The sequence below is a fragment of the Zea mays genome, chromosome 2, assembly GCF_902167145.1.
Source record: "Zea mays cultivar B73 chromosome 2, Zm-B73-REFERENCE-NAM-5.0, whole genome shotgun sequence".
Lineage (NCBI taxonomy): Eukaryota > Viridiplantae > Streptophyta > Magnoliopsida > Poales > Poaceae > Zea > Zea mays.
In genome coordinates, this window is record NC_050097.1 from 199,006,226 (window position 1) to 199,032,429 (window position 26,204).

Sequence of the window (26,204 nt, forward strand, 5' to 3'; positions counted from 1 at the left end):
GCCCGGTGTCACCGGACAGTCTGGTGCACACGCAGACAGGGAAGGCTGGGAGCTTCCAAATGAAGCTCCAACGACTCTTAGGCCCCTCGAGGCTATGAAAGGACCCCTAGGTGCCATGGAGCAACACACCAAGCATTCTAAGAGCACACTATAGCTGGAGACTCCGCGACCACGCTGTTTGAAGTGTTTGAGAGATTTGAGCGCGTTTTTGAGCTGTAACTCCGTCGTTCTTGTTCTTACATTCTTTTCTTCGCTTGTGCGCGTGTTGTTGCTGCAATTGTGCTCTTGTGTTCGTGTTCTTACTCCCCCTTACTCCGGTTTTGATATGATCACTTGTGTAAGGCGTGTGAGACTCCAATTTTGGATATTCCTCACAAAGAAGATTGATATAAGGAAGAATAGCGTGGCACTCAAGTTTGATCTTTGGATCACTTGAGAGTGATTGAGTGCAACCCTTGATCGAAGGATGTCACCACACATGGATTAGGCTTTGGTTGAACCATGGGAAAATCATTGTGTCTGTTATCCATTTATTCTACTGCGATTTTTATCTTCCTTGAGCATTAGCTTCACTTACATATTGTTCATAGCTTACACAACTCAAGTGAGCAATCAAGTGAAGAGTCTTTCTTTCTATCCTCTTCTCATTCAAACTTAGTTTTTAGTCTCTTTAACCCATAAATTTGACCAAGTTTGTGTTGTTTTAATCAAGTTTTGCAGGATCACCTATTCACCCCCCTAGGTGCTCTCGGTGGGAGGACTAGAAGCACCGACGTTGAGCAGGGTCAGGCGAGTGAGGGCGAGGGGGTGCTAGAGGAGGAGGGTGCGATATAGGAGGTTGGCGACGTGGGAGGGCACCACTCAGAGTGCAATTGAACAAGATCTCGGGCCGTGAATCAAGAAGCGATGAGGGAAGGCGAGATCTATAGGAAGTCGAAGGGGAGCACTACGTGTCGAGGAGGGGATCCATTCCTATCTCGTGGCGCAAGGAAGGCAGGCCCAGAGGCGGGCGTAAGACACAAAGGCGGGCACAATAGACATAAAGGTGGTTGGCAAGGAGTCAGTCATATGCGCGACGACTGAGGCACAGGGACCATCGTTATCCGAGTAGCGCGCTGGGAGTGGGGAGGGGCAAAGAGTGGAGGGCTGCAGGCTGATTGAAGCAAATTTGAGGAGTGTTTTTGTAAAGTCGTGACAATGGAAACCAGGAAACCGCGACGGGGGAGGACTAGAAGCGCCGACGTCGAGGAGGGTCAGGTGAGTGGAGGCGAGGGAGTGCTAGAGGAGGTTGGCGGCGTGGGAGGGCACCGCTCAGAGCACGATTGAACAAGATCTTGGGCCGTGAATCGAGAAGCGATGAGGGAAGGCGAGATCTAGAGGAAGTCGAAGGGAAGCAATACACGTCGAGGAGGGGATCCATACTTATCCCGCGACGCAAGGAAGGCATGCCTGAAGGTGGGCGTATGGTGCAGAGGTGAGCGCGACAGGCGCATATGTGGTTGACGAGAAGGCGATTGTACACGCGACAGTTGAGGTGCAGGGATCCATCGTTATTCGAGTACCGCACTGGGAGCGGGAGGGGCAGAGAGTGAAGGACCACGAGTTGATTGAAGTAAAATTGAGGAGTGTTTTTGTATAATTGTGATAGTAGAAAACATGAAAACTGATGTATTATAACAGTAGAGATAGAGAAGAAATAAGTGGTAGAGACTTTGAAGGCTATTATTACCAATGTATTTTTTTTGTTTTTTTGGGTGGGGGGCGCAAAGGACCGGCTGGCCCAAGGTCTTGGAACTGGAATGATGAAGCCTATACAGGCAGCAATGGTGCTTGACAGCTTGGTGCACCATACTGTGCCTAGGTCCCAATTAAGGCCCAGCCCATTGTTACCTGTCTCGGCTGCTCCTCCACGACAGGAAACCCTGTACCAAAACCCTCGTCACTCCATCCTCGTCCCTCCCGGCGCCGGAAAAACCAGTTCGCGTCCATCCTCCTCCCCTCCCACTTCGCCATGGACCCCAGCTTCCGGTTCGACCCGGACAGCTCCGACGACGAGGCGGCGGGTGCTCCACCGCGGGGCGGCCCGGTGCAGTCGCCGTGGGAGTTCTCGTCGTACGCGGAGTCCGTGGCGGCGGAGCACGCGCGCCGCCGCACCACCTCCATCGACGAGAAAATCTCGCTCCTGCGCCAGGAACGCGGGAATCCCGTCGTTCCCGATGACTCGGGGAGCGACGTGAGCGGCAGCGGGGAGGATGATAGCGACGACGAGGAGATAGAGGGGGAGAGCGGTGACGAGGAGGACGAGCTGGAGGAGAGCGAGGATGAGGGCGGGGTCGAAGGGGGCACTGATGACGAGGAGATTGAGGGGAGTGGCGATGAGGAGGCGATCGGCGATAGGGAGGGCGATGAGGACGGGGGTGACGAGAAGGGAGGAGGCGAGCTGGGAGAAGAGGATGATGCCCATGAGGTATGCTTGGGGTAGTTTAATTCCCGACGTCGTTCTTTTCTGTTCAGTTTATCTTCTGAGGCTGTGCTCTTCACATGACGAGCTATGGAATTCGCTAGGATGGCAAGCCATTTAGACCATGATGTTTATGTATTCATCACCACTCCATTTCTATTGTCTTTGAAAGTGTAAAACGCCTATTTTGCAGGAAGAAGATACGGTCGATCAGAATGACACGAGTGGACCAGTTGATCCTTCTAATTTTTTCTCTTCTTCGGATCGGGCATCATTTCATGCAAATTCATTCCTTGAGCTTAACTTGTCTCGTCCGCTAGTGCGAGCTTGTGAAGCACTTGGCTACCAGAAACCAACTCCGATTCAGGTTTGCACTTGCAACTCTTTATTATTGGTCTTGCTTAAAATTAATTATAGGTACCAAATGCCCAAATCTGACTTCTTACAGTCCTTAACATTTCAGATTCTCTAACCACCAGATATTAACTGTATGATAGTACTCCAATTGCTTCACCCATATCTTTTATGTAGGCATCCGGCATCCTGTTGGTTAAGCTAACTGAAAGTAATTTGAATATAAACTTCTAGTTTTTGAAGTATCTTGTTCTGTAGTTGCTCTGTGGGAACTAGAATTTAGAAGGGACCTTTGATATAATTTATTTGGGTCAATTGCCACCAATTAATCTATGGAGAGGCGTCGATTAAATGGGGATTTGTTCTCGTGATTTATACCCTGATCAGATCGTTGTAATTTATGCTGGCACATCTTGTGATTGTGAAATCAACGCTATAGCTATTCAAATAATTTTTGCCAAATAATATGTCGGATTGGGAGTAAAAAATGCAATTTCCTCCCCAATCCTATAATCTCCCTCCTTTAAACATTGCAGGAGTTATTAGGTCAATCTTGTTGACAGACAAGATTCAAACCATAGCAGGGCGTTAAAAAAATTGATCCCTGGGGGAAATTCCTCGCCTGAATTGTTGCATTAAGAACAGGATATTAATACAAGGCGAGAAAAGGAACCAAAGGCTAGATTGCTCAGGAAGGCAGGAACATGTTGAAAGTGCCATCTCAGCGAGCAAGCCCATCCCCCTATCTCTGAGACCCAGGGTTGAACCTAGCTGGTTGCGTAACAACTGAATGCCCTACCACCACCTTATCAGAGTGTTTTGAATAGCAGAAATTTAGTTGTAGGAAAAAATGAACAACAACAACAACAACAACAAAGCCTTTTTTGTCCCAAGCACGTTGGGGTAGGCTAGAGATGAAACCCCATATGAAAACCTCAGAGCTCAACCCCAAAGAAAAGAAAAGGGAGACAAAGACAAAGGAGAACCGAAAAACGACGAAACGGGGAACACATAAAAAGAGATAAAACCCACAAGAACCAGCAAGATCTAAAGGGGCACAAGAAAAGGTCAATCGATTAAGGGGGAAAAGCGAAACTACAAATCAGGGTTCTGGCACGTGAATTGCACACTTCCACCCCTTCCTATCCGCGGCGAGTTCTTTATCAATATTCCACTCCTTCAGGTCCCTCTTCACAGCCTCTGTCCACGTCAAGGTTGGTCGACCTCTACCTCTCTTCACATTCTCGGGACGCCTAATTATTCCGATATGCACTGGTGCCTCTTCAGGTCTTCGTTGGATATGTCCAAACCATCTCAAACGATGTTGCATAAGCTTCTCCTCAATTGGCGCCACTCCTACTCTCTCTCGTATTTCATCATTCTGGACTCGATCTCTCCTTGTGTGGCCACATATCCAGTGCAACATACGCATCTCTGCCACACTTAGTTGTTGGACATGTCGTCTTTTAGTGGGCCAACATTTTGCTCCATACAACATAGCCGACCGGATTGCTGTCCTGTAGAATTTGCCTTTTAGTTTGTGTGGCACCCGGGGGTCGCATAAGACACCCGCAGCTTGCCGCCACTTCAACCATCTAGCTTTAATTCTATGACTGACATCCTCATCGATGTCCCCCTCCTTCTGAAGCATTGATCCTAAGTAACAAAAAGTGTCTTTCTTGGGTACCACTTGCCCATCAAGACTAACATCGCCATCCTCATACCCCGTGGCACTGAAATCACACTTCATATACTCTGTTTTAGACCTACTAAGCCTAAAACCTTTTGCTTCCAGCGTCTGCCTCCACAATTCCAACTTTTGCGAAACACCACTCCTACTCTCCTCAATAAGTATCACATCATCGGCAAAAAGCATACACCACGGTATATCTCCTTGTATGTCCCTTGTGACCTCATCTATCACCAAAGCGAAAAGATAAGGGCTCAAAGCCGACCCTTGATGTAGTCCTATGTTAATTGGAAAGTCATCGGTGTCTCCATCACTTGTTCGGACACTTGTCACAACATTAGCGTACATATCTTTAATAAGATTAATGTACTTTGTTGATACTTTGTGTTTTTCCAAGGCCCACCACATTACACTCCTAGGTACTTTGTCATAAGCCTTCTCCAAGTCTATGAAGACCATATGCAGGTCTTTCTTTTGTTTTCTGAATCTCTCCATAAGTTGTCTTAGTAAGAAAATGGCCTCCATAGTTGATCTCCCAGACATGAAACCAAACTGATTTTGGGTCACGCTCGTCATCTTCCGCAGGCGGTGTTCAATGACTCTCTCCCATAGCTTCATTGTAGCTCATGAGCTTAATTCCACGGTAATTAGTACAACTTTAAACATCTCCTTTGTTCTTGAAGATTGGTACTAACGTACTCCGTCTCCACTCGTCGGGCATTCTGTTTGTCCGAAAGATGGTGTTGAAAAGCTTAGTCAGCCATACTATCGCTATGTCTCCAAGGCATCTCCATACCTCGATAGGGATACCATCAGGGCCCATCGCCTTTCCTACCTTCATCCTTTTTAGCGCCTCCTTAACTTCATATTCTCGTATCCTTCGTACAAAACCCCTGTTGTTGTCATCGAATGGTTCGTCCAATTCTATTAGGGTCAGTTTGGATGTTGATATTGAAATTGGGTCTGTTTGTAGGGAAAAAATGAACATTTATAGAAATTCAGTCACTTGATCTTGCACTCACTTAGGGTCTGTTTGGATGTTGATATTGAAATTGGGTCAATGGAATTGGATTTCCAAATGAATGTCTTGCTGAAATGGTATTGGACTGTGATTTCATTTCTAGGTATTTGGATGTAGTAATTGGTCCAGGAAATCGAATGGCCTCCAATGCTCCATCAGTCCATCTTCCTTCTGGCCAGTGAGCCACGCCCTCTCCACCTGCCAACGACCTGTACACTCCAAGTGCTGGCAAGACCCACTCCCTCGGTGCGCACAAATCTGTTTGTGAGCTCCACCGCTCTGTCTCCACGCGTGGTGAACTCGTGGAGCCTCTACCCACTGGCGAGCTCCTCCCCTTCCACGCTTCACATCCGCAGGAGCTCGCGGAGTCTCCACCCGCTGGTGAACTTTGCCTGTTTCATGTGTTGAAGAGCCCCGGTCCCTCTGGAACAATCAGCTCCGCAGTTCGTCCTCTCTAAGCCGGCGAGCTCTGCACCTCCACAAGTCGACGAGCATCTGCCCATCCGTGATGGTGAGCTCTGTGGCTTGTTCCCTCCATGCCAGTGAGCTCCACCTCTTTGCAAGCTGGTGAGCTATGACTCTGCGGCCCCTCCGTGTGCCAAGCTCTTTTTTTTATCGACCTGCGGGGGGTAAAATAGCCCCCGAGTATCGTATTAAGAAGAAGACCTCACACAGGTCGAAACCCCCCCGAACCCCTGCCCCACCCATACACAGCAGCATTGAAGGCCATGTGAGAACGACCGTGACCGGGGCTGAGCCTTAGACTCGTGCTTTGGCGTGGGACAGACGAGGGGATTTTTTTAACCACAACCTGAAATTTGCTACCACGGGGAGTCGAACCCAGGATCTGAGGAGTGCTACTCAGACCACCTAACCAACTCAGCTAGTGGCCTTTTCGCCGTGTGCCAAGCTCTGCCTCAGATTTTTGACAGTATCACAATACCGAACTTTTCGGGTCTGTATCAGGGGCTTGTTGTTTTGTGTTGTGAGAATACCATGTGGAATTGTGAGTCAAATTCCAAGATCCAATTCCATAACGTCCAAACACGTGGTATTGAAGATATAGTGATATACAATTCAAATTCTCCAATTCCAATCTGAATACTAATATCCAAACAGGGTGTTATAGTTTGATAATGGTGTATCTTTGAATAATTATTCCAAATCAGTTAGCATTCTATGTACACTTCTTTCTAGTTTAGATCGAAGTACAGACACAATGTATTATATAATGATTTCTTGAGGTTCAAAGTATAAATGATTGTAGGATGTAGTCTATGGATTTAAGCATCTTCACATTTTATTTGTTTACTTTGAGGATGTAGTGGATGAGTGAGATTACTATCTTTTTATAAAGTGTTTAAGGCCCTGTTTGTTTCAGCTTCTGGCGACTTCTAGCCACCAAAAGCTGCTGCAGACTGCCAAACGCTTAGCTTTTCAGTCAGCTTCTATAAAATTTGTTTGGGCAAAAACCATACAAAATCAACATAAACACATAATCGGTTAAGTCGTTATAATAGTAGGAATCCGTCACTTTCTAGATCCTGAGCCCTATGAACAATTTTATCTTCCTCCACACGTAATTGTAATGATACTCATATTCTCTCCACAGTCAGATTCTCCACACAGCCAGATTTTCAGAAAAGCTGGTCAGAAAAAAGCTGAACCAAACGTGCCCTAAAATTGTCACAGATTGTTTATATCTATTCTTCATTTTTAGAATGAAGATGCTATATGGTCCTATAACATAAAAATGCGTACGAGACTGATTTGATGTTTCACAGTGGTTTTTTTCTAGGCATTGGTCTCGTTAGTTGACCTTTGGGTCGTATATTGTTCACCTGTTTCTAAAGTCAAATATCCGGTCTTTGTAACCCTGCTTAAACGTTAAGTACTGACCTTAATGGCTCGATATTGGCCACTTCATATTGGGTGGAACATTGTAACAGAGATACTAATATGATAACACCGATCTTGTTGGAACCCAAGATCAATCTTTAATAACTGCTAACCATTAAATAAGGGTTGGTAGTTAGGGCCAAACTTAGCAAAGTTTTCTTTTGACCACATTCATTCTTTTGGTTACATGTGTTTATATTATATCCCATTGTTTAGTAAAATATAATAACTATTGAAACTTGCAACATAGTTTGGTTTCCAACATCATTTTCACTCAACTCTCTTCATATTCCAGGCTGCTTGCATTCCTCTGGCATTAACTGGAAGGGACATCTGTGGTAGTGCTATTACAGGATCTGGAAAGGTATCTCAAATGAACACACATATTATCTGTGTGGTATTTCGAGGTAGTATATACATAGGTTGACTAATCTCTTTAAGTTAGACAGCTGCTTTCTCTTTGCCTGTGTTGGAACGTCTACTTTTTCGTCCAAAGCGTGTACCTGCAATTAGGGTGCTTATTCTTACTCCAACCAGAGAGTTGGCTGCTCAGTAAGTTCTATAAATTCATTGTTTTATATGATCATCTTTTGGCTTACTTCATTGTGTTGTTAGCCCATCAGACATAATTAAAACTACAATTGTATTATCTTAGCATGACCTATTTCCTATCTTTCATTGTTTATCACCAGGCCAGAAATGTTTTGGTGGCGTGTTATATTATCTGAGATACAAAAGGCTTTGTTGTTGTTGTTGTTATATTATCTGAGATACAAATGCTGGATTTCTTTAACCTTGGTCTTAATATTTTCTGTTGAAAGTTTGCTCTTTTGGTCCTTAGATATATTTTCCATGTTACTCAGTTTTTCTTGATTAACCCTTCATATGCTATTGACTTTCAGTTTATTGGGCTGTTTGCATATTTGTAGCTTTTCAGTTTTTTTTGGAATCTTTTGTTTATTTGTGTTGGGCATATTGCATTGATTTGATATTTGTGAGGAAAGTTTTTCTCAATAAAATTTTGAAGTTGAAAAAGGGAAAACAATGGAATCAGATACTGTTTATGTTTTTCCCTTTTGCGCTGTATAGAATATTGAATGATAAAATCCAGCATGCTAGCAAAGCAGAGCTACTCTATTATAATTTTGTTGTTCACTTTGCTGAACTGCTATAGAAAGTTGTCTTAATTAATTATAATAAGTTGTTTATTAAACACTCAGTAATGTTTATTTTTCTCCGATAAGTATCAGTTACCATTTACTTAATTACTAAAATTTGTTCCCCTACATATGCAGGATTCATAGTATGGTTGAGAAGTTAGCCCAATTCACTGATATCAGATGTTGTCTCATCGTTGGAGGTCTTTCAACTAAGGTTCTCTTGGCGTTGAGTTCTATTAAGTTTTTTTATGTTTTCATAGGGTTTTGGCCCTGTAGCGTTGATATTTCTGTGCAGAACACAATGTTTTCTGTGCTTTAAGGTGTGTATGTACTCTAATTCTGTATTAGTTATGACTGCATGTTAAGCTAGTGTGGTTTCCAGTTCTAGGTATATTCTATTTGCTTGCCCTTCTATTTTTGCGTAAGAAGGATATGGATCTGATCTACTTTAGTTATGGGTTACTTCTGCTCAAACTAAGAATACTTGGAAAAGGGGAGATGTTTTCTTGCTTGAATTGCCCTCTACCATCATGAAAGTATAATTCCCGATTAGTCATGGTATTTGTAGTATTTCTTATATAACTCACAGGTTTGACATCTGGCTTGCTATTTCCAGCACTCTTATCAATGTGTTAGCATGTTGTGTTGCTATCTGTACAAGCTTGCATTGTTTGATTTGAATACTACAATCTTGCACTTCTAGTGTCATAGTTTTCATGTTTGCATTATTCTGTTATTGTCCACTATTATTTTTTCTAGTTAAATGCTTCCTGATGTTCGATTTTATGGTCTTGCTGATGAAATGCTGTACTCAGATTCAAGAAGTTGCTCTAAGGTCAATGCCTGACATAGTTGTAGCAACCCCTGGGCGCATAATAGATCATCTGCGCAATTCTCTTTCTGTTGGGCTTGAAGATCTAGCTGTTGTGATCCTTGATGAGGCTGATCGCTTGCTTGAATTGGGCTTCAGTGCTGAAATTCAAGAACTGGTAACTGTTAAACTTTGGTTTTGCTGGTTTCTTGCATTGGCTTTTGTGGTAGTATTCATCTTTCAAACAAATACTGGAATTGGCAGTTTGGCACCATGAGCCTTTGTTTTCCTTTTTATTTCCATTCCTAATGCCTGTTTGCCTAATAATCATTGCAGATTCGTATGTGTCCTAAAAGGAGGCAAACTATGCTTTTCTCTGCTACAATGACAGAAGAAATTGATGAACTTGTAAAGCTTTCACTAAACAAGCCTGTACGCCTTGAAGCTGATCCTTCTCTGAAACGGCCTGCAACATTGACTGAAGAGTATGCTCCACCTCTTTAGTTATTTCTTTTTAGTCTTCCCTGCCTCCGCCCCCACCTGTACCCCCACCTCCCGAAAATAAATTTTTTTGTTATTGTATGATCTGTGGCTGTTATGTCTTGTCAGTCTCAACATCTTTATCTGCTCAATGATATTTTACTGAATATATATAGAACTTACTATAGTATCATGTATGCTCCTAATTTTACACAGGGTTGTTAGGATACGACGAGCACGTGAGTCAAATCAAGAAGCTGTTCTTCTTGCACTCTGTTTGAAGACTTTCAAGCGAAGTGTTATCATTTTTAGGTTTGTGTTCTTTATAACTTGGCAACTTTTTGATCTGAAGTTTAGGGGTTCTTCACTGGGGTACATTAAACATTAACCGCTCTACTCCTTGTTGTGTTAGCCTTGAATATCTAAGAACCATGTTGAACTAGTGTCTAATGTCTATGTCTAGTATTGTGGCTGAAAAGATAATGTGATGAACACATTCATGCAAGGTTGTCATTAGTCCATTGAGGGGTTTGATGCAAGTGTACGTATATCACAATTCCATTTCTATACCGTACATCGATTCAACACCTTCATGCAATGTTATCAGTACATCACAATTCCATTGAGGGGTTTTATGTCATGGTTGTATTTTTATACCACACATCACTACATCAGTTCAAGCACTCTTGTGTGCTTTTTGTTACCCCTGATTTTTGTATTATGCAGTGGGACAAAGCAATCTGCACACAGGTTAAAAATAATATTTGGTCTCTCTGGCATGAAAGCAGCTGAACTTCATGGCAACCTTACACAGGCCCAGCGGCTTGAGGTGATCTTATTTGTTATGCATTTCCCTTGGTTTAGTGGGTTCAAGATATCGATTGCGATGTTATAAAATCTGTTATTTCAATGTGTTCACTAGAAGATCTTGGATAACTTGTGATGCTATAGCTTGTTATATTATGTATGAACTCTCGTTGGTAAAATCGGCTTACATGCGATTTACGACCCTTTTGGTTCTAGTCCACGTAATGTGCTCCACACCTCAGCTTATTGAACAGTTCCGATGGTAAATTTACAGTCTGATGGGATATAGTTATGGGTGATGTGATCCCTTCTTGTATGCGTGTGTGGCCTCCATAAGAAGCCCCTTGATTTTGTATTTTTGGGTCTTTTTAGACCTGGTTACCTTTCTTAATATATATATAATGGCGCAGTTCTTCTGCGCATTCTAAAAAAAAGATGGGATATAGTTCTGGGTGGTAATGGGCCTAAAGTTTACACTATAAAATGTAAGGATAAGATCGGATTAGGAAGATGCTCTATTTGTATTCATTTTGAACTGAAATTAATTAAGGGCTCAAACAAATTGTGAAGAAACATTTGGATCGTGATCCATTACCACCTCTAGAGATAGTTCAGCTTAATACCTTGATCTGAGTTATGCCCAGCTAACTTCATAGGGTTGTAGAACCAAAGCACATTACCTCAACTTTGTGTAGAAAAGCTCCACACTCTGACTTTGACTCGCACCACATAGATAGTTATAACACATTACACTGATTCTCCACTAAAGGAACTCACAAATTGATTGCTGTCACTGTCTGGGACTTTGGGCCCAACTGGATGCTTTTGGATCACAGCATGGCAGTCTTTTACCAGGGATCCAGCATATATTTCTCCCGGGATAATCTAAACTGTAAAAGTTGTTGAAATTGGAAGATTTAGATTGGATGTTACATCTGCCAACACATAGTCCGTTTTTTGGTATCCGTTATAATGTTTACATGGATCCTGCAATTATGAGATTTTCTGTTATTTGAATCTAATTACCACATATCTTTTCACTGATCTGATAGAGGATTATGTTGTTTTATTTATTACAGGCTCTGGAACTTTTCAAGAAAAAAGAAGTAGATTTTTTGATTGCAACTGATGTCGCTGCTCGTGTAAGTGACTATTCTTCTCATACTGTCATTTTCTTTTACTACTTTGTTGAGATATTGCACTGTTTGCTGGTAGTAATTTAACAAAAAAGACCACTGCATTATATTGAATGATATTAAACAATAGAAGATATACAAATTGCTATTCATAGGATTTATTGACAAATTGTTGGTTTAACTTTTAGGGGATTGATATTGTTGGTGTTCAGACTGTAATAAATTTCGCATGCCCAAGAGATGTGAAAACGTAAGTGATACACTTGACCTTTTTCCTGTAAATCTTATTCGGTATTGTCTCTATTTATAGGGATGAAAACAGATACTGGATATTAATTTTTTGGTCTTTTTTCTTTGATTGTGAATAAATATGATATAAAATCTGCTATGAAAATTCATATTTTTGTTTTTAACATTGAGTTTGTAAAGTTTCATAAAAAGTAAACCTCAAATTTATCATATATCTTCTCAAATGATAGATATAAAATTCGGATACGAATACGGATAATGTTCATCTTTTTTGTTGTAGAGAGCAAATAATGTATAAAACAATTTATGTAAAATTTTATTCTTATCTGTTATAATGTGCTTGATAACACATGAAAAGACTAGCATCAAATTTCATACATATCTATTCTAAAATATTAGATTTGTCCTAACAGTTCGGGTACCCGTTACTTGGTTCATGTTCAAACTTCTTGTCCTAGGTAAAAATTATTGGTGCAAAACATTGCCCAATAATGATTATTGAGTTGACTCTGTGGTTCACTATTCACTTAGAAACACTGCATCTTTATCTATTGTTACTAGACTTAGGTGACCATTTTTCAATAAATATAGCTGGGAGTTTTGGTTAAGATTCTTTATCAACTTTTCCAACATGTGCTATCTAAGCCCTCGTGAAGTTTAGGTCACCTACAGTGGCATATCTTCTAGTTCAATTACCAAAATTTTAGTAACCAACCTTCTCTTAATTTATTCCATCGATCTATTTATAGAGAAGTTATGTTCATATATTATGAACCGATTAATGAGAAAGTTGATTGTTCTAGAAATAACGGGGCGTTTGGATCCATTCATTTGGGAGGAATTGGAATTTACTTAATAAAGTAACCTATTTAGCTTGGAATTTAACATTCCACCACTTTCCAAAGTTCAGAGATAAGCCTATGCCTATCTCAAATTCATGGGGTGGAGGATGGAAAATGATTTTATGTGTAAGTAGAATATGTTTCTACTCTACAACTTATTGCACGCTCTTCGACTCATTTCTCTATAGTAAAAATGTAGCATATAAATATCTCTGATATCTTGCCAGTAATAGTATACAAATATATTTTGCATAAAACCATATTAGCTTTATTGATATATGACTAAATTACTACTATTAGAATGGAATTAAATTCCAAGGATCCAAACAGGGCCTAAGAGTATTTTATTACCATTATCTGTTCTCAAAGTCAAACTTTCACACATAACTGCTTGTCATGGTTCCTACGAGTTGGTCTTGTCCATGTGGAATGCTTTTTTTGGTTATATCACATTTTCTGTCATTGTTCTGTTTGCACCATGAATTTCTTTCTATTTTTATGTTCTGTACATGCAGATTTGCTTGACCTCATTCATAGCCACATTCTTTTTTGTTAAAAGAACTTTGAACTGTGAATTATAATGCCACTTGTTTGCAGATTCCTAGTTCTAGTCGTATTTACTTCTGATTTTAGCCATGCTGTTCTATAAGTTTGTACATTTTTATGTTATTGTAGTTATCTTCATCGTGTTGGCCGCACTGCGCGGGCAGGAAGAGAAGGCTATGCTGTGACATTTGTAACCGATGATGATAGATGCCTCTTGAAAGCAATTGTAAGTATTTCTGTGATATCCTGAAGTCTGAAAAATGTTGTAATCCTTCAGAATAGATGTGCTCACAGATGTGTTGTTATTCTTTTAATCGGATTGCTTAAGCAACCTTCTGTTTAATAGAATTGGAACCTTTTCCAGACTTACCCTGACATTGACATATTTTTTTTCTAATTTCTTTCATTCTAAAGATCGATTATTTGTGTAAAATAAAGAGCGGGATATTTTCATATGGGATGTGCAAATTTTCATCACGACGTACCTATTATATACTTGTAGTATATGGGAAACATACCAAGCAGGTTGCAGAGGCTTTCAATTATTTCTGTGCCAAACTAATAACTGAAATGCACTCATGTATTGATGTGTGGAGCTCTTAGAGTTGGTCTTTATTTATTTATTTTTCCTTGGTTGTTGCTTATTGAAAGGTAGGTCTGGTGCAGTGGTGTGAGCTCTGTTAGATGTATTGTGTGCGTTTGTCTCTGTATTGGGCCTAGGTCCACTTACCTCTATTATTAATACATCACCCAACCCTGGTTTTGGGTTTCCAACATGGTATTAGTACCTAGGTTTCTCTCTCTCCTCCCTCTTGTGCTCGCAGCCGCCACCCTCCCCTCCGGTGGCTTGCCGGCCATCTCTCCTCCCCATGGTCGGCGGCTTCGTAGCCCATGCACCACACCTCCCAAGCGGCGGCCCGTCCGCACCTGTACACGGCGTGCCCGTGCAGCCCCTCCCCGGCACGCTCGCGCGGCCTCTCCCTGGCACCGCTGCGCCTGGCCGTGGAGCTCCCGCGGCTACCCTCCCCAGCGCAATTGCGCCCGACCCGCCTCCCAAGTCCGGCTGCGCCCCTCTACAGTCATCACCGGCGTGCTCCCCCTCCTCCCCATGGCCGGCCCGCCTTCCCAGTCCGGCTGTTTTTCCTGTTGGGTCTAGGCCCTGTATACAGCCCATTAGGGATGCTACTATATGTATTCCACTTTTCCTGGTTAATGGATATTCTATATTTCCTTCTCCAATATGGTATTATGAGCCTCCCTCTAACCTAACCCTCTGCATGGGGGAAAGGCTCGCTTTGTTTTTATCCTTTCCCTAGACCCTACTCATGTGGAGCTTCCGACACTGGGTCTGCTCTCGGTTGTTGCTTATTGGTTTTATTTGGCTTACCTTTCAGGCAAAGAAGGCTGGTTCACAGCTGAAAAGTCGCATTGTTGCAGAGAAACCTGTGGCTGAGTGTGCACGACTGATTGAGCAACTAGAAGGCCAAATTTCTATCATCATTCGAGAAGAAAGGTTAGTTTCATGCTTTTATGCTCTTAACTTTGTAACATCTATGCATAATGTGGATATTTATGCCCTTACTTTTTAGGGTGGAAAGAGAAGCAAGAAAAGCTGAAATGGAAATCGCAAAGGTTATAATTTTTTTACGTTATTTTACCAAAATAAATTAATCTCCCGTGTGAATTTCAGTTACTTGAACAGAGCCGTGCTTCAGAGTTCTGAATACATTTGTACCTTTGCCATTGCACATTTGAATATACAAGGCAGAAAATATGATAGCTCATAAGGATGAGATATACTCACGGCCAAAGAGAACCTGGTTTGCTACTGAAAGGGAGAAGAAACTTTTGGCAGCAGCGGCTAAAGTAAGCATATCTGAAATTCTTGTGTACTTCTTTGGGCGAGATGGACAGGTCTGGTGCAGTGGTGAGAAGCCTTCATACTGAGCCAAAGGTCCTGTGTTTGATGCAGCCTCTCTGCAAAAAATGCAGAGATAAGGCTTGCCTTAATTATTCCTTCCCTAGTCCCTAGACCCCGCTTACGTGGGAGCCACCAGCACTGGGTCTGTCCTTTTCTTTGGGCAAGACGTTATGCATTTACTCTTCTATGCCTACTGTATTTTCATGAATATATTTTATGTGACTTCTAGGTTTTGCTTCTGATTGGGCTGTTATCTTTCAGTTGCAAAATCACTTATGTTGTGCTTGAATATATTATACACATGGGATTTGCTGTCTTGCAATGCTTGTACTAATTTATTTATATTGGAAGAGACTGTTGATGTTTCCTAAACAAAAAATACTGTAGTAAATGTTAAAATGATGGTGCCACCTAGTTTTTGGAGTACATGATCCCATTTCTTGATCGGCTCACTCAGGCTCAGATGAAATGAAACTCTGAAGAGCCATTTCTGGCCCCAAGTACATCCCATTCCTCCATTCCTCACTCACTGTTACACAGCCACATATCCATCATTCCCTTCAACCTGCTAGTTCCATCTCCATTCCGCTTCACTTTGCTTGGGGCAGCGCAAGAATCTGGTATTTTGGCATACAAGTTGCACTTTGGTATGGGAAGAAGAGAAGCCCTCAAAGACTAGTATTGCCCAGGCCCAACCTAAGGGCCTGTTTGGTTCGGCTTTTTTCTGAAGAGCTTTTTTGTAAAGCTGGCTGTGGGGAAAAGCTGGCTGTGGGAAGAAGCTGGTGGTTAGAATCTAGGTGTTTGGTTCGGCTGCTGTGGACAGAAGCTGGTAGGTAGAATCTGAGTGTTTGGATACACAGATTATGAGATTGTAGATTTTGATTAAAAAAAAGAAAATAGATAAATACAGATCAGATTATTAAATATCAGTGTCTCAAGTCTATATGCTTAAATGTTAAAATTATCGTATTGTTAACATCTGAACATGAGGATTAAAGGTACACTTAACAACAGCAATGACAGACGCGCATGGATATACTGTTCCAACATGAGTTAAACCTTCCTAGTATCCTAGACTTAATTAAAAGGCAATTAAAGCCGACGTATATATATATATATATATATATATATATATATATATATATATATATATATATATATATATATATATATATATATATATATATATATGTGCCCTGCATCACTAAAAGAGTGAAGTTTAAATATTGTTAAAGCTGAGAAGTCGTTCAGCTTCTGCACGGCACGGCCAGCCGACCGATTCTGGCGGCCTGTGCTAGAGCCACTGCGGGCCGCCGCGCGTTCACCAGAAGCCGGACCAAAAGCTAGGTGTTTGGTTGGGCTTCCAGCTTCCGGCGGCTAGAAGCCCACCAAAAGCTAAACCAAACGCGGCCTAAGTCTACTAGGGTGTCCACAACTCCACATTGGACCTCTTGCAACAACTTGACCTGCTTTGGGTTACGAGTCGAAGGATAAAGAAATAACGATTACTTGGCATGCTTCAACTTTTGGTCTATGAGGTTTCCCAAGGTCGATTGTAGTTGACGTTGACTATTCACACGCTTATTTGATGCACTGGTAGACCTGGCCTTGCAATTTCTATGGAAAAAATTATCTTACAATCTTCTTAATGCTCTCTTGTTATTGTTAGAATTTTCTTTCTAAAACCAAGAAGTTTATTTTTTTCTGACTTAGATGGGTCTGAAATTGTTTCTTTTTCCTTAGTTCGAAGATATATCATAATCTTCTACACGCTACTATATCACTGATCTATCTTTCCTTTTTTTCATAAAGGAATCTTTGGATCACGGTAAGAGTACCTCTGGAGTTATTAGTGCTAAGAAGGCCGAAGACCTTCGTCTAAAGGAGAAAAGGAGACGAGAACATGAGGTTTGCAACATGCTTATGAAGTGATGTTTGGATTATGTATTGATAATGTGCATGAGGTTTGTTTATACTGACATTCTCTTATCTTTGTTTTACAGAAGAATCTACCAAGGAAGAAGCGCCGAAGATTGGAGGCCCAGCGTGAGATGTTGGAAGATGAGGATGACGAGAAAACAAAGGTTCAGTTCTTTGAGTTATTTTGTTATCTGCGTCTGCCGATTCCTAATTATCCCTATGGCTTTGATGCAAGTAACTACTGAATTTTTAATTGAACTATGACATTGATGTTATATCAGTCTGGATCACATATGCCCCATGAGCATACACGAATAGGTGTATGTGTACACTTGTGCGTATAAGCCCCTACATAGTGAAGATAATGCAAACAAGTACATGTACATTGGTTATGCTACACCTAACTTTGGTATTCTGATCCAGTTTGTAGTTGCTGTGGAGTCTAGTTGTTTAAATCTTTGCTAATTTCAGTAAGACATGGCTGCTGAGGCTTTGAAAAAGATCCTTTCAACTTTCACTTTTCGTGTCACCACTACAAAATAAGTCCTAACTTTATAAAGCAAATGTGGAGCGCTTGTAATAAATTCATGCGTGAAAGTATGTCTTTTAACTGTACATAGAAACCTAATTGCCTGTGAAGTAATAACATATGAAGTTTCTCTTTTCACAAGGTCTGGTTTGGGCTTCTGCATGAGCTTCATATTGCATTTCCCATAATCTGAAGACTTAGTCATTTTTGATAGAGGATTGGACAAGGTCATATTTCATTCATTGGGAGTACACCAGAGTACAGGGATATAATTAGAAGCTAGACTAACATGAGAGAGAAAAGGAAGCACACGGGTGACAACCAAGGAAGGAAGATTCTCAGGCATCGTCTGACTAGTGATAACCATTGTTTAAAAGGCGACGCCTAGGCGTCCAGGCGGCAGGTTTTGCTAGGCGTCCGCGCCGCCCAAGTAAATATCATGGCGTCCGCCTTGGCGAGGTAGGCCACGCCTTGGCGCGGTAGGCGTCTGGGCGACACCTTCTCCCTTGTGGACGACGCCTAACCTAGGGTTTGCTGGGCTTAGTTAGTCACGCGGAGCCCAAATTGGCGCTGGCTTTTGGCGTGCGTTCCCCCTGTGCGCTGGCTTTTGGTCCATATTGGCGCGCGTTCTCCGATTCCCCTCTGCGCGCGGCGGCTGCTCCTCCCTGCACGCGGCTGCTGCTCGTCGCTCGCTGGGCGCGCGGCTGGCCAGCTGCTCCCCCTCCCTGGGCGCCCCTCACTGGTAGAGTGGTAGACTGGTAGGTCCTCCCCTGCTTTCTCTCAGGTGTCAAGTGGAGTGTCGAGGGCTTAGTAGGGCTGACAATGGGCTATAAATTTTACACTATAAGATTTAAGGATCGAATCGGGTTAGGATCGGGCTCTATTTCTATTCATTTTTGAACTATAATTTATTTAGGGCCTTGACATTTTGTGAAGAACCATTTGGATCACGATCCATTACCACCCCTAGGGGCTAGGGCTCAGACACCTAGCCTAGTATCAGTATATACCACAAGTCTGGAAGGAGTATAGAGCTGAAGGTGGAGGCTGTGGCTGAGAGTTTCTTGAAGATACCAGAGAATCCTCTTAACAACAGACTAGTGAGCTCTCGAGGATTGTGCATATGAAGGGACACTTGGAACAACATAAACTATGTGTGGCCTAAAAAGTGAGGTACTGTAGGGCTACAGTGGTCTAGTCGGAGTAGAGCGCGGGAGTAGGTTGCGACGTAGGCTGATACGCTACGCATGTAGGAGTGCTCAGGCGGCGTTGTCCAGTATTCTCTACCTGTCACCCTTCGCCTCGGTACCGCGCGAGCTACGGTGGGAGTCATGATGACAGTAGCCCACACGTAGCAGAGAGTCAATGGTCCTGCCTCGGTAACGCGCAAGTTACTGTGCGGCCTGCATACTGCGGACGCACTGCCTGCCACTAGGGCGGGCAAGTATACGTCTTGTCCGCAGTTAACGCATAGGCACACTACACTTAGAGGCTGACGTCGGGCTTCCCCCGATGTCTTACGTCACGCGACGTAGAACACGTCATACGTGGCAGCACTGGGCCTCGCATGGAGTGGAGAGTAGTGATTGGGACCGCCCTTCCTTGCGGCTGCTCTGGACTGCCCTTGGTTGGGGGTCCGGATGGCGCTCAGGGGAGGTCCTGTCTCCTCCGGTGTTGGCCATCACGTGGCAGCACTGGGCCCCTTAGGCCAGAGGTCCGGGTGGCCTGTCATGAGGGTCAGAGCCGTTCCCGGAGGTCTGGCCATCGAGCATAGGTTTCGAGAGCCCTCGTCTTCAAGACACGTGGTTGACCCGGACCCCCTCTACTGGGGTTCTAGGGCGCTGATCACAACTACCGGTCTTCACCCGAGCTCAGTGGGCTTACTGGGTAGGTCGAGCCATTGGGCTAGGACGGACCACCGTTAGCATGGTGGCTAAGGGTAGTGCCGGAGGGTTCGCCTTGACCCAGCAGTAGTGGGTACACTAATCTTGAAGTACCGACATAACTGTTACAGAAAGAGTGGAACCATTTCCAGCAACAATGGAGAAGGACAAGCAAAATGAGGTGTCCGGAAGAGAAATATTAGGGCCACTTTGGCAAGGTTTTAGCTTTTGGAAAAACAATTTTGACTCTGACTTCTTCGTGCGAGGGAGCTAAAGCCATCTTAAAGAACCATTTGGCAACATGACTTTTACGTTGTTTTTGTAAAATAAACATCGTACCTTTCCTATTTATTTTCAGACATTTTTTGACATGGCATGAGGGAACAAATACAGAAATATGCAAAGCTCACTTTCGTTCATACCTAAGAAGTTAAACATGCCTGTATAATAATTCGATCACGTCGAAATAGGCAAAGCTCACGTACATAGGATGAATTTGTTGTACGTAGCATGAATGTACATTATTATCGGCACATGGATAATACATTATATAACACATTATTATTATCCATGTGACGAAATCAAATTCATTCTACGTAATGCATTCTTATCCATGTGAACACATTATTTTCCTACGTAATGTCGCCATCGTCCATCCCTCCAGCCTGCCGCCGCTACCGACAACGACGATCTGGTTGATCTCCTTCGGTGCCGGGGCTGGTGCCGCGCCCAACCATTGATGGCGAGAAGCCTGGCACTTGTGGCGACGAACGGGAACAATGACACAATTCTTATCTGTGTTGGGATCGAAGGCGACAAACAAGGCGGCGCGACTGCGTTCTTCATGACGGAACTGTCTCGAAGACGACGAAAGTGGCGGCTGTGTTCTTCACGACAGAAGTGGCATCTGCCAGGAGATTTGGTTGTGATCTGATTGTGTTGGGAGGGGTTTCGTGCAAAAATAACATAAGCCAAAGCAAGAAAAGCCACTTTTTTGGCTTCACCATTTCAATACAAAGGAGAGAAGTGCTTTTTAGCAAAAGCCATTTTCTAAAAGACAGTTTGGTACGGCTTATGCGAAAAAGGTGATGCCAGAGCAGAAGTTGGTGCCCAGAAGCCCTGCCAAATGGGCCTTACTAGCATCAACCGTTATATGATTGAAGGCGTTGGAATCCATGAGGTCATGGCCCAGACGACCATAGACAACTCGATCCTAGGAGTCGGTCCTGGGAGACACGGTGGTCTGGTGCACCTGCTGTTGATGTTGGTGGTGCTGCTGCAGAGGGATAGGCAATGTCAGTGGAAATCTTAGTGTCACAGGAACACGTGGTCTGAGGATTGTGGGGCTGTTGCTGCTGGTTGCAAGTGGGCCACATGAAGGAGCCTTTCTAGGGGTTGTAGGAGGGCCAGGGAGAGCCACCCTTGTTGTCATTAACACGACACCGACACCAGTTACCATTACTGGCAGAACTAGCACCAACACCATGGTGTCTGGAGCTAGTATCTGGAGCTCGGTTATAGGGGTCGTGGGTGGATAATTGGCAGCAGATGGGGTTTGTTGTTGGTGGTGGACTTCCGTAGAGGGTCCAACATGGGATCATTATAGGATTTCGTTGAACGTCAGGGATAGACGGATTCACTTCAGAAGGGCATATGTGTGGTCGTACTTGGTGTCGAGAAATGAATGAATTAAGGATGAGGGTGTGGTTAGGGATGACCTCGCTAAGATTGCTCGAAACATCGACCATACCTTAGATCTTGTGGCGGTAGTTGTGGATGGATAAGTCGCCTTGGATGAATATGCGGAACTCAATGTTGGGGTGTGGAGCGTGAATCTTGTGGTTGACCAAGAATTGTTCCTCGATGCTGATCCAAGCATCACACATTGAGCTGTCGTGTCAATGAACGGTGTTGTCAATGAGTCACTGTTCATGCGGTTACTGTAGCGCGTGAATAATATTGTGATTAGATCAGATTAGAATAGTTGGTTTGTTAGGCAAAAGATAAGGATGGATAAGATTTGTTAGGGAAGATATACTGATTATATTGGATTTGGTTGACAAGGATGGATTAGATTAGTCAGGGAAGAGATAAGGATTAGATCATATTTGATTAGTTCGAAAGAGATAAATCAGTCATCTCTATAAAAGAGACTATTATATCAGTTAAGGGTAAGCAATAGTTAGAAACAAAACTTCTTGCTTGGCCGTGGACATAGCCCCCGACTGACGTTCCTGCAACTACAACTCACTCTCTCATGCTCTAGTGCCATAAATGTTATGCATAATCTCTTTTGTCTTATGGTCACCAAATATAGTGTTGACCTTATCACGTTCTTTCTCGATGGCGAACTCGATGCCATACACAAATCCCACAACCCCTATAGTGACGAGCTACAAGAAGTTTCTCCACTCCTTTCAGCACCTCCTCAGTCTCCTTGTTCTACGCTTGGATGATCTTGTAAATGGTGGGGTGGTCGCAGGGCACCTGGAGCTCGTCGTAGGGTGGGGTCGCTGGAGTGCTTGGCGAGGAGTCGCCTGTGTGGCCCTTGTTGGCGAGCTCAGAAGCCGCCGCCGACGAGGACCCAAATAACCAGCCGAGCTCGGCAACAAGGGCCTTGTGACCTCCCCACCATTCTCAAGACCCCAGTTGCAAATAATGCCCCTGCGATCTCCCGGTGCCCTGTGACCTCACCATTCTCAAGACCATCCAAGCACAGAGCAAGGAGACTGGGAAGGAGGTGATCAAAGGAGTGGAGAAACTTCTCTAGCGCGAGAGCTCCATCCATATGGAGCACACTAGGATCCAACGCTGGAACCAAACTATCACCATCGTTGCTAACGTCTTCCTGTAGCTCGCCACTTTAGGGTATCATGGACTTTGTTTGCGATATCGAGAAAGTTCGTGATAAGGTCCACGCTATATCTGATGACCAGAAGACGAAGGGGATTATGCATAACATTTATGACACTGGTGAATTGGAGAGGGAGTTGTTGCAGGAACGCCAACAAGGGCCTCTGCCTATGGCCAGACAAGAAGGCTTACTTTTAACTGAGTGTCGAAGGCTGTAGGAGCTTGTCCCTGATCGAGCGCGGGAGAAGGTGCTTGGTGAATCTCGGAGCCATGTGCAAAGTAAAAGTCATGTTGTTGTGGAACGCCATGTCGTGGACCGAGGACGCCGGATATAGGCACGAGGAATGGCATGGGCGAAGCCTGCACCATGCCAGTCTAGGGGTTGTAGTTGGTCGTCAGAACGTGTCTGCGCGAGATGGTGGCAGCGCGACAGAGGGGTGCCGCCGGAACCCTTGGAGTTGGAGGGCATTATAGAGCTACAGTCTCGGCCGCGCTTGCGACGAGGATTGGAACCGCCACGAGTGGACGAAGTAGCACCAGGACTGGCGTTGGTGTGGGTATTGTTTGTACCTTTTTTGGCGAGTAGGGCTTGAATGGCGATCGTCGTAGAGCGTTGTGTGTCGAACATCTCCATCAAGAGATGCGAGCGCGCGGAGAGGAAGGTGTGGGGAGGTTGGCAGGAAGTGATCGCCGAAATCGCGTGCCGATATTTGGGATTGAGGCCGCGCAACAGGTTCAAAACTTGGTTGGGTTCAGATACAGGTTGGCCGACGTCACGCAGATTGTTGGCCAACATCTTCAGCTTGGCGCCGTAGTCTGAGACGATCACGTCTCCTTGGTAGAGGTTGTGAAATTCAGCTTCATAGAAGGTGCGCTAGAGCTCGTTGTCGCGGTAGAGGTTGGCGATGGCGTTCTAGAGGCTGTGCGCATCCGTCTTGCGTTGGGGGACAATGCGAAGGATGTCCTTGGAGCAGGTGGTGTAGATCTAATTGACAATGCACCGATCTACTTGGTACTAGCCTGCGTCGTGGACGAGAACGAGAGTTGCAGAAGAAACATGAGCGTCGAGACCAAATTTACCGAAGGCAGATTCGAAGAACATGCGCTAGTCGGAGTTCTAAGATTACAGGGACGTGCGAGCGAATGTTAATTGTCTGAATCGCGTTGATGGTGGCAGTGGGTGGTGGGAAGCGAGCTGCATTCGTAGCATCGGAAGGGGGAGAGGAGGGAGGCGATGTAGCATGGGAGAACACAGGATTGTGATCCATGGCTGCAGAAGCCAGAAATCAGCGAGGAAAAAGAGTGAGGAAAAGATTAGCTGGTCGTTGATATGATGTAGAAGAGTATTTTGGGCTAACCACAAAAAATTTATTAAGCATCATAGTATATATAGAAGTACACGATGTGGATCCTATTGATGTGGAGCCATAGGACGTGGTTGTGGGCGCGCAGAGCGTCTCGATCGTGGATGACGCTGAAGAGCCTGCATGGCCGTTGGCCATGATCTGAAGAACCGGCATGGTCGTTGGTCACACACTCAGCGTAGAGGAGTCCTGAGCCGCGACAGCCTCACGCTCAGGGTGGCAGCCACAGCGCGCTCAGCTGCCAGGGTTGCAAGGTCTGCACTGCATGGGTATCGTGGTGGCCTTGTCTAAAGCAGCCTGCTCCTTGGCTGTGGCAGCCATGGGTTCGGTCGCAGGGGCTTGCATGCCCTCAGCCTGGGCAGCAAGGGTGCCGCAGCCAAGGTAGGTGCTCAGGGGCCATGGAGGAAGAGAGTGCGAAAGGAGGCCACAGATCTTAAGAGTATCTTGACACCATGATAGAGGTTGAACAAGCTCGTGTATTTCATTCATTGGGAGTAAACTAGAGTACAGGGATATAAATAGGAATCAGACTAACACGAGAGAGAAAGGGAAGCACACAGGCGGACATCCAGGGAAGATTGCCAGGCATCAGCCGACTAGCAATAACTAGAGAAGTAAATACTAGCAGTCAAGGAGCCCAAACAGGGGAGGTTGCTTGGCAACAGCTGGTTACTAAGCAGTAAACATGCTAACAAATTTATTATCATCTGTATGCAGAGGTGGGTTATTGTAACTTCTTTTTCTTTTATAACGAGAATTGGATGTTATGTTCAAAAGCTATGTTCAAAAGCTATATTTCGGAACGCGCATTCTACTATTCTAGAGGTTGATTCATTTCTTGGAAGCGCCTCTTTTACTACCTTACATAACGAAACTAGATTTGCCTGAATGATGTCATTTTTATTATTTAGTCTTTAGTGATATGAAAAGAAACTATGTGCTTGTAGATGTGGTTCACTGCTTACCTATGTCATTGTTATTAGTGGGCTGTATTCAGCTCTAAGCTTGAAGAATCTCCTACAGGAAAATGATAGAGGGAAGCAACCAATGAAAGGCCAATCTCTAGTGGATGCTGCTTACCGAAAGGCAAAATCATTGAAGGCAGCCAGCAAACGGGCCCCTGGTGCAAGGAAAGGAAAGAAAGAGAAGAATGAAAGGCAACATTCTGAGAAGGCTCCGAACAGGCATGAAGAGATGCGTGACCTGTTCCAAAATGATATGAGTGAATGGAAACAGGGACGCTCCTCAAAGAAAAATAACAAATTTGCGCCCAAAAAATCAAGGAACTCTTTTAAGAGCAAAGCAAGGTATGCAGCAATGGTTTAAATTAGAACTGTTTGTATTGCCAGTCAACTGGAAATGGAAATGGCTAAATGACGCCGTTGAGCTCTTGTTACCACATGATTCAGCCTAACAATTTTTCGCATGTGATGAGGATGTTGGTACTACAGCATTCGTAATTGAGTTTTTTCCCCTTCATTTTTGGCAGGTACAAGCGGAAGTAGAAGACTCGGCCATCTCCGGGTTTATATTACATTCCCTTGTTTCAATTTTGACTGACTGATCCTGAAGAAATATCTGGGATCCAGATGTTTGCAGTTAATTCAAGTTTGCTTTAAACATATTCTCATATCATGTATTGAAACTCACCGTTTTCTGGGGTCTCTTATGATCTCGCGAACTGTGTTGCCGTTTTGTAGTTCGTACCATCTTAAATTTTAGGGTTATTTGGTTTCTATAGACTTAGCTTTTAGGACCCGTTTGGTTTGAGCTATTAAAGAGTAGTCCCTTCGTTTTAGTCCCATTTAGCATATAAATTGCCAAATGATATGACTAAAATAGCGACTAAACTGCTTTAGACTCTGGTCTCATTAAGGGTGACTAAAAGAGACTAAAGGAAATAATTAGGTCTTAGCGATTTAGAGACTAAAGTGGAGTAAAATAGATGGACTAAAAAATAGTTACTAGAAACCAAACACCTTATTTGCCTGCCAGACGCAGCTGTGTGGAAATTGTTATGAAAGATAAGCAGTTGCTGACTGCTTTCCAACCGGCGTCCTCCAAGGGATGTGCCCCTCCATGTACAGACGTGGCTTTTGATCTACTCCTTTTGGTGTCTCCTCTGCTTGTATAAATATCAAAAGCAATAAAGAATGCAGTGCCCCTTTTTCATTTTTCGCACAACAGTTTCTATTTCTCACATGTTATCAGCACTTGCTTTTACAAAAAAGAGCCAAGGCCAAAACAAGACGACCGGAGGCAAGAAGTTCTTCATCAA

The 26,204-nt window shown here is 43.7% G+C and overlaps 1 protein-coding gene across 1 annotated transcript; it reads left to right on the forward strand.

The window, feature by feature from the left end:
* The first annotated feature begins 1,863 nt into the window (after positions 1 to 1,863).
* On the forward strand, positions 1,864 to 25,595 carry LOC100274080 (uncharacterized). The gene is given in 19 exon segments (NM_001348668.1): positions 1,864 to 2,467; positions 2,655 to 2,828; positions 7,721 to 7,789; positions 7,871 to 7,977; positions 8,721 to 8,799; positions 9,401 to 9,574; positions 9,733 to 9,881; positions 10,093 to 10,188; positions 10,603 to 10,705; positions 11,763 to 11,825; positions 12,008 to 12,069; positions 13,586 to 13,682; positions 14,851 to 14,969; positions 15,046 to 15,088; positions 15,221 to 15,322; positions 17,190 to 17,285; positions 17,381 to 17,461; positions 24,950 to 25,233; positions 25,416 to 25,595. Coding segments are annotated over 19 exon segments (2,370 nt in total). The 5' UTR covers positions 1,864 to 2,011; the 3' UTR covers positions 25,432 to 25,595.
* The last annotated feature ends 609 nt before the right edge of the window (positions 25,596 to 26,204 follow it).